General features: G+C 35.1%; 1 protein-coding gene across 1 annotated transcript in view; it reads right to left on the bottom strand.

The window, feature by feature from the left end:
• Positions 1-4,373: 4,373 nt before the first annotated feature.
• LOC592193 (1-phosphatidylinositol 4,5-bisphosphate phosphodiesterase epsilon-1) overlaps positions 4,374-19,039 on the bottom strand; it is a 72,888-nt gene continuing 58,222 nt past the window's right edge. The window contains exons 27-39 of the mRNA XM_030986368.1: positions 17,485-17,795; positions 16,882-17,083; positions 16,350-16,474; positions 15,738-15,901; positions 14,521-14,782; positions 13,366-13,565; positions 12,944-13,069; positions 12,379-12,570; positions 10,649-10,720; positions 9,404-9,550; positions 7,043-7,258; positions 6,355-6,442; positions 4,374-5,765 (exon numbers count right to left, since the gene is read on the bottom strand). Of these exons, the coding sequence (XP_030842228.1) occupies positions 5,626-5,765; positions 6,355-6,442; positions 7,043-7,258; positions 9,404-9,550; positions 10,649-10,720; positions 12,379-12,570; positions 12,944-13,069; positions 13,366-13,565; positions 14,521-14,782; positions 15,738-15,901; positions 16,350-16,474; positions 16,882-17,083; positions 17,485-17,795 (2,245 nt within the window). The 3' untranslated portion in view covers positions 4,374-5,625. The remainder of the gene's footprint in view (positions 5,766-6,354; positions 6,443-7,042; positions 7,259-9,403; positions 9,551-10,648; positions 10,721-12,378; positions 12,571-12,943; positions 13,070-13,365; positions 13,566-14,520; positions 14,783-15,737; positions 15,902-16,349; positions 16,475-16,881; positions 17,084-17,484; positions 17,796-19,039) is intronic.

Raw genomic sequence — 19,039 nt, 5'->3', positions numbered from 1 at the left:
TCAATTATAAATATATTCATCAAAGTCATATAAATGAAATCAATCAATTCAACCCTTATATCTTTATAAGTATTATAAGAATGGAAAGTAATATAATCTATTCTATATTTCAAGCAAAATATCATCTGTTATACATTAACCTATATGTATATCATATAAACTATTCACTGACTACATCACAGTTATACTATTAGAAGCTTTGGCTGTATTTTCAAAATACAACATTAAAATTACATCAATGTAAATAAAGACCTGCTTTGTAAACTATACGCATTAAAAAAAATGAACTTCATTCTCAAAGCAAAATCCTTTCTAAAAACATACAAACTTCATTCAAGTATCATTATCTATTTCCACACAGACAATGTAAATGATTAATTAAAATGTACATGTACGTTCTAGTAAAAAGCATACCCCAAAACTGTGATTTCACACATAATTACTTTCTTTCACATTCGTTGCCTTTTGACGCAATCTTCCCTCTGTTGAAAAAGAAGAGAGAATTGTATTACATTATTGCACAATTTATGGCCATTTTCAAGTTTCTCTAAAACATCAAGAGCTTAATCATTAGATTTATCCTCCAAAAATCAACACACATTCTTTCACAACACCAATAATAAGCAAGTATTTGATAGACAATTATTCCCAATAAACAATGTTAAAGTATGGCAATAAAACCAAAGAATTTGTAAGCAAAATATATGCAGGGTCTAGGAAACCCTCAAAACTCTAAATGGCCCTGGCAATAATTGATTTATATAAGGGGCAATCCCAAGCAAAACATTTCATAAACCTTACCATTTCAAGTTTGTCTCACCATATAACATTAAGTGTCATGTCTAATGTGAATATCCAAATTTTCCTAATCTGAAAAAGTATACATTTTAACTGCTGAAAATTGAAAGTTGTATAATCAATCAACATAATTTCAAAATTAATACAACTAATGAATACCAAATACTGTGTATGACAGAATTTCAGAGAAAAATTCATACTAGTAGGACCTGCTTGCTGAAGTACAAGTGATACCCAAAGTCTAGTTACAGCCAGCCTTACTTTATTCTACATATATTCTTTTGTCATGTTTGCAATGTCTGTTTGTTATATATTTGTAAAAATGCAAAAAGAAAAAGAAAATCAAACAGAAATAAATAAATCAAATCAAATCAAATATAGGAACCAGTAGTATCAGTATTTTTTGTTTTACATAATTTTTCATGTTTCATTAAACTTGGAGACTAATATACTCTGTAAAATTATCATTCTGTAACAGCCACAACACTTCATTTCAACTTATTTCTGACACAGATGATTTATTATGTCATGAAAGATTAAAGGTAAGTCAATTTTGATTACACCTATGAAATACATATAATTTGTTAATGAAGCAATTAACAGAGGTACTGATTTATTTTTGTCATCACATTGATTTTTGCAGAAATCAATACAACCCTGGACATTTTTCAAAATAATTTTCATTAATCAAACAATATATGAAGGAGTAAAATGGAATTGAATAGCTCACTTTCTCCGTTAAATATCATCATTGATTTGATATTGAACAGTTTTGGGTTTTGTGTGGAGTATTATTGGGAATGAATCTGAGGATACCACTACTACTACTAATAACAATAATAATTATAATAACATTTATATACCACTAAATACCAATGCTTATAAGCACTATACTACTTTTACACCAGCATTAACTAAGCATACAAATAATTGGGTGAAAAACATTCATGTACGTAAAGATAGGCTGATTCATAACAGGACCATGCCAGTTTATGTTGTTTATTTCCTTTTGAAAGGATGGAGGCCAGCACAGGAAAGCCCAAAAGATTTGGAATACACCAAGTTATTCACTATAATCAGTAGTAGTGGTAGAAGTAGTAGTAGTAGTAGTAAGAGTAAGAGTATTTTATAGCAGTGGTATTAGTATTAGTGATTATGGCTGTCATAATAAATGGAGTAGTAGAAGTAGTGAGAGAAACAGTAATAGAAATACAATATTATCACTATAAAAGTAGCAGTATTAAGGATAGAAGTAAAAAATAGTAGTGAGTAGAAGTGAGTAGTAGTAGTGAGTAGAAGTAGTAGTAGTGAGTAGTAGTAATAGTAGTATTATTAAACATAATAGTGTTGTGGTTTAATAACTCACAGGAAATGTAAAGGTTGTGGGTTTGATCCTCAGCACAGCACTTTTTTTCTTTAAGCAAGTCATATTATCTACATTGCTTCCCTACATCCAGATGAAAAAGGGGATACCTGCTATAATGCAAAGTCATTGTGTTTTTTCAGCATTGTGAGTGTCAATAAAAAAAATGCCTGACTGCAACCCATCCATTAAGTGGAAAATGTATATAATATGTGTTTAGGCAAGCCAAAATCTGATGAGTAAATTTTCCTGCAAAGTGGTTACAAAGGGGCATTGTAGATGTATCAAGTGTAGTAGTAGTATGTAGTAGTAGTAGTAGTAGTAGTAGTAGTAGTAGTAGTGGTATTTGTAGTATAGTAGTGTTAGTAAAAGTAGGGAGAGTAGTAATAGTGTTATTGTAGTGGAAACAAAGTACTTATAGTAGGAGTATGAGTGGTAGTAATATTTGCACTGTAATTGATAGTAACGTACAAGAAGGGAGAGTGATGGTTGTTGTATGGCAGTTTCATTTTCATGTCAATAGGGGTAATAGTTGTGGTAAATAAAAAAACAGGAGTAGAAGTAGCAGAAGTTGTAGTGGTAAAAGAAGAAGCAGTAACAGTACTAGTAGTTGTACATGTACATGTACATAAATTAGTAACAGTGGTGGTAGTAGAAGCAGTAGTAGTAGTAGTAGTAGTAGTAGTAGTAGTAGTAGAATATAGTAGTAGTAGTAGAAAAAGTAGAAGCAGTAGTAGTAGTAGTACTACTAGTCTTTGACGTAGTAGTTGCATTTATCTGAAGTAGTAGTATTAGTAGTAGTAGTACTGGCAGTAGTAGTAGTAGTATTTCCAGAAGTAAAAGCAGCAGTAGATGAAGTAGTAGCAGTAGGAGTAGTAATAATATTTTAAGTGGTAATAGCATTTGAAGTAGTACTATTTTAGTAGTACTAAGTACTAGTAGTAGAAGTAGTATTTTTTAGTAAAAGTAATATTTTTAGCAGTATTTGTAGTAGTAGTAAAAGTTTTTGTTATAGAAATAGCAGTAGTAGTAGTAGTAGTAGCAGCAGCAGCAGTAGTAGTAGTAGTAGTAGTAGTAGTAGTAGTAGTAGTAAGTAGTAGTTTCAGAAGTTCAAGAAACTTTTCAAGGCTCACTTATTTTGTCAGAGAGAAAGGTGTCTGGCGCAACTGATATTTTATATTAAGTACGAGGGCACAAACTGTGAAGCACTCTGTAGCTGCAAGGTAAAGGTGCTACACCAAATAATCATTGGACAGGACTGGATTGGGTAACAGAAGTAGGATAAGTAGTATTAGCTGCAATATTATTACTAGTAGTAGTACTAGTGGTAGAATTATTAGCCCAGTAGTAGTAGAAGTAGCAGTAGTAGCAGCAGTAGTAGAAGGAGTAGTAATAGAAGTAGTAGCAGTAGTAGAATTAAAAGCAATACAAAGAGAGTATAAGTATTAGTAGCAGCGGAAGTAGCAGTAGTAGTATTAGTAGTAGAAGTTGTTGTAGAAGTAATAGTAAAAGTAATAATAGTTTTAGTAGTAATAGTAGTAGTAATAGAAATAGAAAGAGTACAAGTAGTAGTAGTAGTAGTAGTAGTAGTAGTAGTAGTAGTAATAGTATTTAAGGTAGTAGTAGCAAAAGTAGAAGCAGTATTATTAGTAGCACTAGTAGTAGTAGTAGTAGTAGTAGTAGTAGTAGTAGTAGTAATAGTATTTAAGGTAGTAGTAGCAAAAGTAGAAGCAGTATTATTAGTAGCACTAGTAGTAGTAGTAGTAGTAGTAGTAGTAGTTGTATAGTTGTAGTAATATAACTAGTAACAGTAGTACAATAATATTTAAAGTAGTAGTAGTAGAAGTATTTAAAGTAGTAGTAGTAGTAGTAGTATTTAAGTAGTAGTAGCAGCAGTAGTAGTATTAGTATTATAAAATGTAGTAGTACTAGTAAAAGTACTTGTAATACAAGTAGTATGAGTACTTACAGTATTATTAGTAGTATTAGTATTAGTAGACGCAGCTGTAGTTTTAGTAGTAGCAGATGTATTTGAAGTAGTAGAATCAGTAATTCGAACAGTAGCAGTACGTAGTAGAAGCTGTAGTAGTAGTAGTAGTTGTACTAGTAGTAGTAGTAGTAGTAGTAGTAGTCGTAGTAGTAGTAGTAGTAGTAGTAGTAGTAGTAGTAGTAGTAGTAGTAGAAGTAGTAGTAGTAGTACATGTAATGGTAGTAGTAGTAGTACATGTAATGGTAGTAGTAGTAGTAGTAGTAGTAGTAGTAGGAAGAGGAGGAGTAGAAGTTGTAGTATTGGCAGTAGTAGTAGTATAGAACTGTAGTACTGTAGTAATATGTGAGCACTAGAAATAACACCTCTATTATATTAAGTAATATAGGTGTGTTAATACCTCAGAGCAAATAGTCTTCTACTGAGTTCATCTGAATGTCCGCTATGAGTCTGATTACAAAAGAATAAACTGCTGTCAAAAAAAACTTGGAAATCAAAAGTGAAAAAGAGAGGTTTATAATGCTGCTAATTTTCAGATTGTCATATCCATTCCATTACACACTGACTGCATTGTTTTTCCACTCAGAATCTTGCATCAAGTATGAAATATGAAGTGAATCTAATTCTTTTACAGTACCTAACTTATATGATGTTGGTTAAATAAAGCACTTGTTTACAACAGTATCAATTTAATACTTTTCTCAGCATAGTATACTATTCATAGTATTACCATTGATGAGTACTGCCTCATGGACTTGCTTGGTAGCTTTCCATTTTAATTTATTATACAAATATTTGAACAACAAAATTAATCTAATGTTTCCAGCCTTGAATGACACATAATGCCAATATTCCCTATGCTTCAAAGAGCTGGGGTTTGTAATGGAAATATGATTATATCTTCATGAGGAGAGCCTTGTGGCATCAAATTTACTTGTATACTTGATAATACATGAAGTACATGTAATATATTGTTGACATCTTTCAAAAAAAATGTCCTAATAGTTGTCTCTACCTCAAAGTGAAAACAAGTTAGAATGAAGTGGTAATGCGATCTTTGCTACCTGCTCTGTAAAATATACAAGTATACCATATACACAATGAGAACCAGCCCATATTGTCAAAAGTAATTCATACCTTCTATACATCTTAAAAATCCAGGTAATAACTGTCGAAGAATCTTTGACAATGATAGTATTTCTGAGAAAGAACATGCATATGACAAACAAACACACAAACATATATAAGTCATGCTTTTGTTATAAGGAATTGCTATCACATAGCTATTGATAAAGGACTTGGACAAGAATACTTTAGTACAATCCAGGTGTTTCTTTACCAGACGTCAGTAGCTTTAATGTTGTCACTTTTTTTTTACTCTAGATAAAAAAAATGGAAATTTATATGTCCATTCACATTGTTATCAAGTACGTTAATGCATTATCAAACAATAATGCCAATAATGAATTACATTCAATCAAGTCTTCCAAAGTTTGATTCGACTTCGGAGTGAAGCAGGCTTGGGTGTAGGATCTTTTTCAGCATGAACTGACTCCATTTTCTTTTCATCAGGCTTGAAGTTCCGTGGCAATGTTTGGTTCTTCAACTTTGACGATGCTATAAGAAGATAAAGCATTGTATTAGCATATAAAATAAAATAATGTAACATTATATGACTTTCTGACACTGAAACCAAGAGTGCCAATATTAATGTGAATAATAATGATAATAATAATAATAATAATAATTACATTTATATGGCGCTTTAAACTGTTCTCTTTTCTATATCTAACACATACAAGACTTCATCCTTGATATTCAGGTATACTAACATAATCTCCAATATTGATTTTATTTTTCATGAAAACAAAATCCTGATTTTGGGGCAAAAGGAACATACATAAATAGGATGATATACACAATGTTTTTGTTTTTCATTTTCTGGTTGTCAAGTGGCCGAGTATGGGCAGATGACCTTGACAAGCCTATGACCTTGACAAGCCTATGGGTCCAGGTCCTTAAACTGTAGGTGAAAGGCAGGCAGGCAAATACTTTTTTCTCTTTTTGGTAGAGCATTTCATGGATGGATACCAGTATTTTGAGTTGATTATGAATGGCTTACTGTGGAATAGATTCCATATATTCTTACCAGTATTTTGACTTGATGAGGGTGATTTATTGTGAAATAGATTTCATATATTCTTACCAGTATTTTGACTTGATGAGGGTGGTTTACTGCTACTTGATTTCTTCTTAATCCTCTTGAAAGTTCCACTGCTTCCTCTACCCTGCACCTATAAAAGTATTAAAAGTATTGTCATCATAGAGGCTTTTTATTCGGGTGGAATCGTTAAATTGAATTTGAAATATTGTCATACGATGAAAAAATAGTCCGGTGACATATGAAATTAAAATTACAGTATGGCTTACTACCCTATTCATTTACATCTAGGAGTTGTATAACAAATGAATATCAGCCTCTATGACCATCTATCTAAATAACTAAGACAAGCTACCAAATTTGTTTCAGAAACTGTGAAATAGCTAAGATATAAGCGAAGAAAGAAAGTGAGAGTGAGATAATAGGCAATAGACCTTTATGCATAACATGTTGTCACCATGTGTGTGCCATTTAAGATTTGTTTTTTACTGTGAAAGGGATTTCGAGACCACATGATCATGTGGTCTCGAAATCCCTTTCACAGTAAAAAACAAATCTTAAATGGCACTGATAGTGTGATATCTAGTTTCAATACAGTCTAAACAACCTAGCTTGTGCATAACCTAATCCAGAATTACTTTCAGCCAGTATCTCTCACAGTGCAGTGCCATTACTAGAAATATAAAATAACTTAAAAACAGAACGTTTGCTTTGATAGTGAGTATAAATTTACCTCTTCTCTCTCTCTAAGTGAGAACCTTCCTGGTGTCTTCCATTGGTCCTGCAATTCAGCTACATTCTCCTCATCATCTAATACTCTACTCGTCACTTTCTCTGCTATGTTCTTCTTTGCTGTGGTGGTATCCGGGCTCCGCCATTCCTTGTACACATCCTCAACTAGCACAAAGCTAGAAGGATTAGCATCCAGTCGATGGGCCTTGGCCATCGCCTAAATATAGAGAATATGTAGATCAATACAGGCATCCAAAATGGTTCATTGGAATGTAATATACTAGTTACATTCATCTGTGATATTTTAGACCATCACATTTAAGCTATTATCCCTCAAATATCACCCCTACTCTTTCATCTCTGGATTATCACCCCTACTCTAGCACCCTTACTCTTTCATCTCTGGGTTATCCCCCCTACTCAATCACCCTTACTCTATCATCCTTGGACTAACATCTCTGGACAATAACCACTACTCTAAAATCAGAGTCATCCAAGATGGTCATTTGGATTTTAATATATTATTTATACTCATCTCTGACACTCTGTTGGTATAAATCTAGTCTAAATGACCCCTTGACAATAAACCATGGACTATCACTCTTGAGCTATCACTTTAAACTATCACCCCTCGAATATTGACCCTATATTCTTTCTCATCTCTGGGTTATCACCATTGCTCTATCACCCATGGACTCACTCCTACTCTATCAACCATGGACTCACTCCTACTCTATCACCCATGGACTCACTCCTACTCTATCAACCATGGACTCACTTCTACTCTATCAACCATGGACTCACTTCTACTCTATTAACCATGGACTCACTTCTACTCTATCAACTATGGACTCACTCCTACTCTATCACCCATGGACTCACTCCTACTCTATCAACCATGGACTCACTCCTACTCTATCAACCATGGACTCACTCCTACTCTATCACCCATGGACTCACTCCTACTCTATCAACCATGGACTCACTCCTACTCTATCAACCATGGACTCACTCCTACTCTATCACCCATGGACTCACTCCTACTCTATCAACCATGGACTCACTCCTACTCTTTCACCCATGGACTCACTCCTACTCTATCACCCATGGACTCACTCCTACTCTATCACCCATGGACTCACTTCTACTCTATCAACCATGGACTCACTTCTACTCTATTAACCATGGACTCACTTCTACTCTATCAACTATGGACTCACTCCTACTCTATCACCCATGGACTCACTCCTACTCTATCAACCATGGACTCACTCCTACTCTATCAACCATGGACTCACTCCTACTCTATTACCCATGGACTCACTCCTACTCTATTACCCATGGACTCACTCCTATCTATCACCCATGGACTCACTCCTACTCTATCAACCATGGACTCACTCCTACTCTATCAACCATGGACTCACTCCTACTCTATTACCCATGGACTCACTCCTACTCTATTACCCATGGACTCACTCCTACTCTATCACCCATGGACTCACTCCTACTCTATCACCCATGGACTCACTTCTACTCTATCAACCATGGACTCACTTCTACTCTATTAACCATGGACTCACTTCTACTCTATCAACTATGGACTCACTCCTACTCTATCACCCATGGACTCACTCCTACTCTATCAACCATGGACTCACTCCTACTCTATCAACCATGGACTCACTCCTACTCTATTACCCATGGACTCACTCCTACTCTATTACCCATGGACTCACTCCTATCTATCACCCATGGACTCACTCCTACTCTATCACCCATGGACTCACTCCTACTCTATCACCCATGGACTCACTTCTACTCTATTACCCATGGACTCACTCCTACTCTATTACCCATGGACTCACTCCTATCTATCACCCATGGACTCACTCCTACTCTATCAACCATGGACTCACTCCTACTCTATCACCCATGGACTCACTCCTACTCTATCACCCATGGACTCACTCCTACTCTATTACCCATGGACTCACTCCTACTCTATTACCCATGGACTCACTCCTATCTATCACCCATGGACTCACTCCTATCTATCACCCATGGACTCACTTCTACTCTATTACCCATGGACTCACTCCTATCTATCACCCATGGACTCACTCCTACTCTATCACCCATGGACTCACTCCTACTCTATCACCCATGGACTCACTCCTACTCTATCAACCGTATGCTATTGTCCTCAAGAGTCCTTGTAGCAAGGGATGGGTTATTTTTGTCTAGGGGTGTGATGGTCCAGAAGGTAATTGTTATGATATATACTTGAACATCTTGGATTCATAAGTTTCCATTACACATATGTCTTTACTATGATTTCAAATTCATGATGTAATTGTACCTGAGCTATAATATCTTGTGCTGTGCTGCTTGTAAGTGCTCTGAAGACAGTGTAAGGCTGGTCCTGAGAAACGTTATAGACCCAAACCAAGAAAGTCTTGTCACTACCATCACCGTCCATTGAAGTCCATTCATCAGAACGATGTCTCTAAACAAACACAACATCAAACAATGTTATAAGCTCATTACAGTTTGTGAGTCAATATACCATAACAAATCATTATCTTATATTGTATAAACATGATGTCACATCTCCACGATTTCTCTTTTCTGTCAGACAAATACAGGATGTCATTTTTACAAATAAACGGCAGAAACCTGCAAGAGCTCTCTGAGTAAAGTGCTTATAATGCTAATAAAATCCAGACTAAATTTCAAGTTTTTAGTTTCATGAGTTTCTGATTGGATGCTTCACAATTAGACATTTCCCACATCCTGATCATAGAGTACACAGTATCAATAGATTTTTTTTTGTCCAATATGTATCAGTGAAGACAAATATAACATTACAAGAACTGCAGTCACAACAAATTTAAGGCAGTCTTCTAAAGGCAGTCCAAGAACTAAGCTCAATTAACCCAGTGGCTACTAAACTCTTTCATTTGGACAACCTTTGATAGAAGAGCCACCCGGTTACCATAGACAATGGGTTCAGACTGAGCTAGATTAGACAAGGCATGTGTGAGCCGGGCATAGCAACTAGTAAGTAAGCAAGCCATCATAAGAAAATTAATCTCAGGTAAACAAAAAGAGGCCTGAAAAATGTACAGCATAAGACTCAACTCTGTTGATTAACACTAGAATAAAATGAAATACAATGATCATGAGGTAAAGGATACACATTGAAAATGAACATATCTAGATCTGTAAAGTGCATGAGCATGAAGTGTGCTTGACATATACATATATGTAGAGAATACTATAGAAATACATAACATTATGTGTTGTACATGAAGGACGGGCACCAAGAAGGAATGAAATACATACATGTACAAAACAGAATGAAGTCAGCTACCAAACATGAAATTCATGCTACAGGTACATGTGTAAGGGCACTTGAACAAAAAGAAAACATGGGGAATAATGACATTGCTGGCATGTTATTAAAACATTTGACATACATTAATGCCAATGCAAATATCTCTGTTCACTTGAAACACAGCTTGACAAAGAGAGAGAAAACAGTTTGTTTGAAGCCAATGGCATAAAGAAGATGATGAAAGAAGGATGAAATGAGTGGCTTTACCCGATACATTCTGTAAAACAAGGAACGGGGTGTTCGTAGAAAGTCGTAAGCTGACTGTGGTGATTGAACTTCCTACATGTAAGCATGAGAGGGATTAGTATAAGCCACAATTTTAGTATGAATGGTATCGCCAATAACATTCTTTAAAGTACAGAGCTCACAATGTAAGTATGAGATGGTTTGGCCAATAACATTCTTTAATGTACAGAGCTCACAATGTTAGTATGATATGGTTTGGCCAATAACACTCTTTAAAGTACAGAGCTCACAATGTTAGTATGAGATGGTATGGCCAATAATACTCTTTAAAGTACAGAGCTCACAATGTTAGTATGAATGGTATGGCCAATAACATTCTTTAAAGTACAGAGCTCACAATGTTAGTATGATATGGTTTGGCCAATAACACTCTTTAAAGTACAGAGCTCACAATATTAGTATGCAATGGTTTGGCCAATAATATTCTTTAAAGTACAGAGCTCACAATGTTAGTATGATATGGTATGGCCAATAACATTCTTTAAAGTACAGAGCTCACAATGTTAGTATGATATGGTATGGCCAATAACATTCTTTAAAGTACAGAGCTCACAATGTTAGTATGATATGGTATGGCCAATAACACTCTTTAAAGTACAGAGCTCACAATGTTAGTATGAGATGGTATGGCCAATAACATTCTTTAAAGTACAGAGCTCACAATGTTAGTATGCAGTGGTATGGCCAATAATACTCTTTAAAGTACAGAGCTCACAATGTTAGTATGAGATAGTATGGCCAATAACCCCGCCCACCCCTCCACTCAGTGTTATTTAGGGTACGCATATGCGTGTTCCAAGCGACACCCCCCCCCCCCCCCCCCTTTTCAGCAAAAGTCTGGTGTGTAAAGTCAATACGGGTCGACCTTTTTCTTTTGTTATACAAGCTTTTTTCAGCACCCCCCCCCCCCCTTTTCAGCAAAAGTCCGGTGTGTAAAGTCAATACGGGTCGACCTTTTTCTTTTGTTACGAAAAGGACATTTTGGTAACACACATGGGGTCCATCCGTTCTCGGAGTGGGGGGCCGGGCCAATAACACTCTTTAAAGTACAGAGTTCACAATGTTAGTATGATATGGTATGGCCAATAACACTCTTTAAAGTACAGAGCTCACAATATTAGTATGCAATGGTATGGCCAATAACACTCTATAAAGTACAGAGCTCACAATGTCTAAGAATACATCACACACTGCAGGCTTCCAAATGATTTCTTAAAACTGACACATTTTCAGTATAACAAGATTGATGCAATGCTATTATCTTCATTATGTTTCTTCCAAATACATGTATCAATATTAATGATACAGCCAGAACACAGTTACAAAAGCTTTGTGACAAAAAGGCAGATTCTTTGCAGAATGTGTAATTACATTTCTAACATATTCTATTGTTGATCCCATAGTACACATTTACATGACACTGAATTTTCTTAATGAGGTCAAAAACTACTAAATAATTAGGTATCAAAATAAACAAGTCAAAAGCTAAAAATGGGTATCAATCTTCATTATGCTACCCCATGTACTTTTTGACAATCTCTTTATAGTATTGTTCAAAGTATATCAGCTATATACAAACAATCTTGTGAAAAAAATGACTATAAATCAAGCAGACAAGTACAGACGATAATAATCTTCTATACACAATAACTAGTGTGATTCCTACCAGGATATCAGAATGTGATATTCACCTGCGGCAGATGTTTAAGGAGAAATCTGCCTTTTCCTGTCCAGCTTGCCTGAGCTTCCATCACTCTCTCATCTCCTTCTAAAATTCTTTCATCAGTTCTTCCTTCTGTTTCATCATCCCATGTCTCTTGTACCTCCTCCACTAACAGATAGTCATGCATAGACTCCAGAGGACGATCAGCTCGACCCATGGCCTGTACAATATTAACATAAAATAGTGTAGAGTTTAACTCATAAAGTAAAGAATTAGGCTAACACTCATGACCTGTAATATGGTAAATATTGACCCTTAATTATGACACGGAGAAGCCACTAACAGATCTCTGTCCCAAATCACTTTTTTTAACTCGGTAACTCTAGATCTTGGTTTCTTTACAGAAACTTCTTCAAGTTGTACATTATAAAGAATAAATATATCAGCAGATCAATAATAGTGCAACACAATTTTGCACTAGAAGAACCACTCCAAGCAGAGATAGATTTGTATTTCCTCATTGATAAAACAAAACAATCTAAGGTTATACATGTAGCTGATCTTAACATATTTAGAAACTGATTTGTGTTTACCTGTGCAACTATTTCATGAGCTTTAGTCTCTTGTGTTGCCTTCAAGGTTGTACTGTCCTCTCCATCCAGAACACTGAATACAGTCAGAGGAAACGCTCGTCTCTTCACCTCTGAACCATCAACCATCTGTATGCAACAACAAAGAAACAAAGAATGTGTAATGAAAGCTTTTTAATATAATGGGTGAACGTCATAAATGGTGCTTTCCAAGTGTAAAAGACACCTTGCTGTGATATCCCCCAGGAATGAAAAATGTAAATCGTAAATTCTATATGCACACTTTTCAACAATACAATGACTGGGATTTTTATTTATTTATTTTTAAATCAACATTGTTTTTGTTATTAGTATTAACATTATTCATTATAATAATAGAATTATAGATATATTTTATTAATAATAATAATCATTATTATTGTTACCTCCTTGAATTCCATCTTGATATCTGAGTCCTTGCCGATATGATAGTAGAGCATATTAGAAAGCATCTGCCTCTTACGTCTTGATTCATTGATGGCTTCAGTAGCTACATCTTGAATCTCCTCAAGATGAGTGTGAATGAAGAGAGTTGTGATCTCAAGAGGTATATTCTGTGATGATCGCAATCTCAGGTGTCTGTATCCTGTTAAATCAATAGCATTATCACCATCTTTATCTTCAACATATCATATTGAACAGTCAATAAATGTAATACTAGAATTTTGTGAGGTACAATACAATAACTTGAACAACCAAAGCCAATAACTAAAATTAAGATTGAATCCATCAATCAAGACCAATATAAAATGGAATCCATCAATTAAAACTCGATGGATTATGCACCACCTTCCACATTAATGATCAAGAGCTATACAGACCTTGTCTAAGATGAATTCACATTAATGATCAAGAGCTATACAGACCTTGTCTAAGATGAATTCATATTAATGATCAAGAGCTATACAGACCTTGTCTAAGATGAATTCACATTAATGATCACGAGCTATACAGACCTTGTCTAAGATGAATTCACATTAATGCTCAAGAGCTATACAGACCTTGTCTAAGATTAATTCACATTAATGATCACGAGCTATACAGACCTTGTCTAAGATGAATTCACATTAATGATCAAGAGCTATACAGACCTTGTCTAAGATGAATTCATATTAATGATCAAGAGCTATACAGACCTTGTCTAAGATGAATTCACATTAATGATCAAGAGCTATACAGACCTTGTCTAAGATTAATTCACATTAATGATCAAGAGCTATACAGACCTTGTCTAAGATGAATTCAAATTAATGATCAAGAGCTATACAGACCTTGTCTAAGATGAATTCACATTAATGATCAAGAGCTATACAGACCTTGCCTAAGATGAATTTACATTAATGATCAAGGGCTATACAGACCTTGCCTAAGATGAATTCACATTAATGCTCAAGAGCTATACAGACCTTGTCTAAGATGAATTCACATTAATGATCACGAGCTATACAGACCTTGTCTAAGATGAATTCAAATTAATGATCAAGAGCTATACAGACCTTGTCTAAGATGAATTCACATTAATGCTCAAGAGCTATACAGACCTTGTCTAAGATGAACCAAGGGAACACTCCTCTGAGCCAGGGTGCTAGAGCTATTGCTGTCTATGACTGTGAAACGGACAAACGCTAAGTCTTCAAAGGACACTTGGAATGTAAAGGTTTCCTCCCATATTGGGTTGATGCTGTTTCTTGAAGCGATCTTTGTTTTCCATTTGGCACAATCTGCAGGAATACCCATCACTTCAACCTCAACAAAGACACTTCCTAGAGGATTGGTAAGGCTCAGGAACTGTCCAGACACTATCTACTCCAAAGAAATCAAAACATAATACAAAATAGCTTCTTATTTTACATAAAATAGTCTTTAGTAAAACCATTGACTACTGAATTAATTTATGTATCAATCAAATATACTTGTTATATTCCAGTTTAACATAGAATACATTCATTACAATATAACACTGGTCAATGCTCTTTTCATTCCTTTTAATAACTTAGCTTGTAATGTACATATTTGTTCTTTAATATGCATGCCATCAAATGATCTCTTACCTGTATTGTGAGTTCTTTAATTGGCATGCCATCAAATGATCTCTTACCTGTATTGTGAGTTTTTTAATAGGCATGCCATCAAATGATCTCTTACCTGTATTGTGAGTTCTTTAATTGGCATGCCATCAAATGATCTCTTACCTGTATTGTGAGTTCTTTAATAGGCATGCCATCAAATGATCTCTTACCTGTATTGTGAGTTCTTTAATTGGCATGCCATCAAATGATCTCTTACCTGTATTGCGAGTTCTTTAATTGGCATGCCATCAAATGATCTCTTACCTGTATTGTGAGTTCTTTAATAGGCGTGCAATCAAATGATCTCTTACCTGTATTGTGAGTTCTTTAGTAGGCCTGCCATCAAATGATCTCTTACCTGTATTGTGAGTTCTTTAGTAGGCATGCCATCAAATGATCTCTTACCTGTATTGTGAGTTCTTTAATAGGCATGCCATCAAATGATCTCTTTCCTGTATTGTGAGTTCTTTAATAGGCATGCCATCAAATGATCTCTTACCTGTATTGTGAGTTCTTTAATAGGCATGCCATCAAATGATCTCTTACCTGTATTGTGAGTTCTTTAATAGGCATGCCATCGAATGATCTCTTACCTGTATTGTGAGTTCTTTAATAGGCATGCCATCAAATGATATCTTACCTGTATTGTGAGTTCTTAATAATAGGCATGCCATCAAATGATTTCTTACCTGTATTGTGAGTTCTTTAATAGGCATGCCATCAAATGACTTGTTGTATGCATTGAAGCGGTTGAAGGCTGGATGGTTCCTGTCCCATAGTATAGTAGGCTTCAGGACATAGCCACAGTTGCCAGTCCTTTCAAACATGGCAAAGTATGTCTGAAGACTGGGATCTGACAATGAAAAAAAAACAGTTGCTTACCGGTACATTGCATCTCCTAGAAATGTTGTTTTAATGAATTTGGTTTGATAACATCCTGAATAGCAGCATGTAGCCTGCCATGGTATTAACCTTGCAGAGATTTATCACCAAATACATAGTTCAATATCAATCACAATCATTCAGTACACTCCAGCTCTATACAAAACAATACAAAATCAAGTAAACAAAAAGATTCCCAATTGGTTTATATAAAAAGAGATTTACAAAATGCAGGCACATATAGAAAATAAAGAGACATACTTAGTGAAAAGACTCAAAGTTTAAGTTTATGCACTTCAATACTATTTGAAAAGAATATTTCTAAATAATTTGAAAAACCTCTTTACTCTTAGCAAACTATCATACAATCACAAATTTCCCAATCCATATATGCAAATTATTTCTTTATTCAGTCTTACCATCAGTTTGATAGTTGAGAGCAACAAGCTGAACTCCAAATGACCAGTAGATGAAAGGATTGTAATTAGAGGAATCAATCCTCATGCCGGCTGGATAGGTTCTCATAAGCTGATACTCAGTATGCGTGCACATCATTACAGTTAAAGATCATTCTTCTTAAACGTTGCAATACTCCTCCAATAAACAGATTTAAATAAATGGATTCTCATATAACTCTTTATCAAGATCTCTCATATATTAATGTGAATGATTTTTCAAGTTCATTTATGTAAACATTTCAGCTGGCAAACAGCACCACCAGAATATTGGAAGTATATGGTTGTATTGTCCCTCTAATTCATGAATTTGGGTTTTATCATTTGGGTGATATACAGCATTTTCTCAGGAAATCAAACTAGAAATCTTACTACAACTAGGAATATAAGATAGGTCATATCTAATCAAATTACAAGCAAAATCTATCTCTTATAAGTTCCATCATTCCCAAGTCTTTTAAAAGTAGCTCATACACACTATAAAGTTAAAGGATATTCCACAAATTTGGAGAAGTATTTCCTTGACATCCTCTTGAGGTTGCTCTCATTGACAGATGATATATGGAAGCACTTTGGTGTTTGGATGTAAGCTGTTAGTTTCTCTACTACAAGACCTTGTTGAGACTGAGATAACATTGTAGAATGCTGTAACTTTCTTTCATCAGGAGAACCATTCACCTGAGGACTTTCTTCAGAACCTTCAAAACAAGAGCAGATTAAATGAATATTATGTACACATTAGAAAGTAAAAATAGACTTTGAACTTCACATTTTAACTATTCATGCTTGTATCAAAATTAGGTCACTATATTTGATGCTGACCACACAAATATGTGTTTTTAGAATATTCTCAATGACAAAAATTATGAAAGCTGGGCCCCATTTCACAAAACTTTCATCAGTGACAAAAAACAGTTGTTGTTATAAGCTAGTGAAATCCTTGCTTCTGATCGGTTATCAGCAGATTTGTCACTGATTTTTGTCATTTGTCATTGTAAAAAGACTTTGTGACACAGGTCCCTGGTGCTGTTCTATTAAAAAGTACTGACAAAAAATATATTTTCAAAATTACAAATAAAACTAAAAGACTTTAACCTACTCTTTGGATTATCCTTTGTCACTGGTATGGGGCTATTAGAAGCACTGGTTTGAGTACTAGATCTGTTACTACGGCGACCAAGTTGTTTACCCTCCTTGGGTGTACCAAGAGTCGGATCAGTAGTGCTACTAAACCCTGGAAACTTGACTGCTTGGGTATAGATGACCAGGTCAGATAACTCTGGAGCTATCTGACTTGTTTCTTTCTTCTTCTTGTGTTTCACCTGTGCCATCTTGTAGAAGTCATCGCCATAGCTACGCTCTGTTCCAGTGAGTGGTATGATCTGAGTGCCACTGCCACTGCCACTTCTCCTGCACAAAGTTAAAATGCAATACGAACAAAAAAATGCATGCTGAAATTCCTTCATGCTTTCATTTTTTTTTTCATTTTATTTTACATTTAAATTTTAACTTTATGCCCATATTTATGTAGGTCATATTAGAACATGCCCTTTATTCAGAATGGAGAAATAAAATGGCATATATTCTAAAACTTTCTGTTTTTATGCTTGGATTCAAGTCATCATAAAACCATCATACAGGCACAGCGGAGCACCCCAATTTGCATATCATTAGCGGCCCGTTCTATTTGAATAACCAACGGACATCTGCGTGAATCCGAACATGTGTGTGCTAGAATGTCAAATCTTAAAATTCGCGTTGCGCCTTTATTACTGCCAATATCGCTATGAAACTTTCCATACTAACTAAAATTATTATGAATTTTATGTCAGTGAAATAAATACGAAATTCCATGGAATAAAACTCGAGATATTAATGTGTTTTGAGCTTCGCCCCTCGAAAAACACGACGTCTACTTTATAATGCGATGACCCTATCAAGCAATGCACGAAGTAGAGACTTGGTATGAATATTCATTAGGGTTAAATCCATACATGGGCGAAATTTTCGCTTCTCCGCTGTATTTTTTTTGGTTATAACGTTCTTTTTCATGGGGCTTCATTTTTAAAAGTTGTAGTCAGCGAACTCATTGAACATGACGTCATCGATCTCAGCGATGTACTGCGCATGCGTCTTAGGCCCAGTGCATGCCAGATCGAAACAGCTGAGCCATTAGCGTGCACGTGTGCAGTCGGCTGGCAAGACATGTATAGCCAACGCACACGCGAGGTTCAGACATGACACACATTTGAATGTATGGGACTGGTCAAACAATTTTGCGACAACGAAGGATTATTTTTGTTCGATGAGATTCGGACATTGGGGTATGTTTTTCTCTGAGACGACCCTATCAAGCAACTATGAAAAGAGATATTTCACAAGGATTGAGATTATTAAATTTTCTTTCTGTTCATACGAGGCAATTCTTTCTCGCTCTAAAAGAAATGGTGAATTTTACGGTGATTTTGTATCTCATTTTTTTCGTTTTTGTTCGTCAAAACTATCCCTTAAATTTCACATTTTCTGTGCATCAATAACTCTTTTTATACACATGAGTGTCTTGCAAATTTATTAAATACTCGATTTAGTAGCTTTGATTGGTGATATTCATCACATTAATGAAGAATTTGTCTTCGAAATTTGTTTACTTTTTT

This window comes from Strongylocentrotus purpuratus, unplaced genomic scaffold (assembly GCF_000002235.5).
Source record: "Strongylocentrotus purpuratus isolate Spur 01 unplaced genomic scaffold, Spur_5.0 spur5_scaffold_15, whole genome shotgun sequence".
Taxonomy (NCBI): Eukaryota; Metazoa; Echinodermata; class Echinoidea; order Camarodonta; family Strongylocentrotidae; genus Strongylocentrotus; species Strongylocentrotus purpuratus.
The sequence above is the reverse complement of the archived record's forward strand: the minus strand, read 5'-3'. Positions and strand labels throughout refer to the sequence as shown.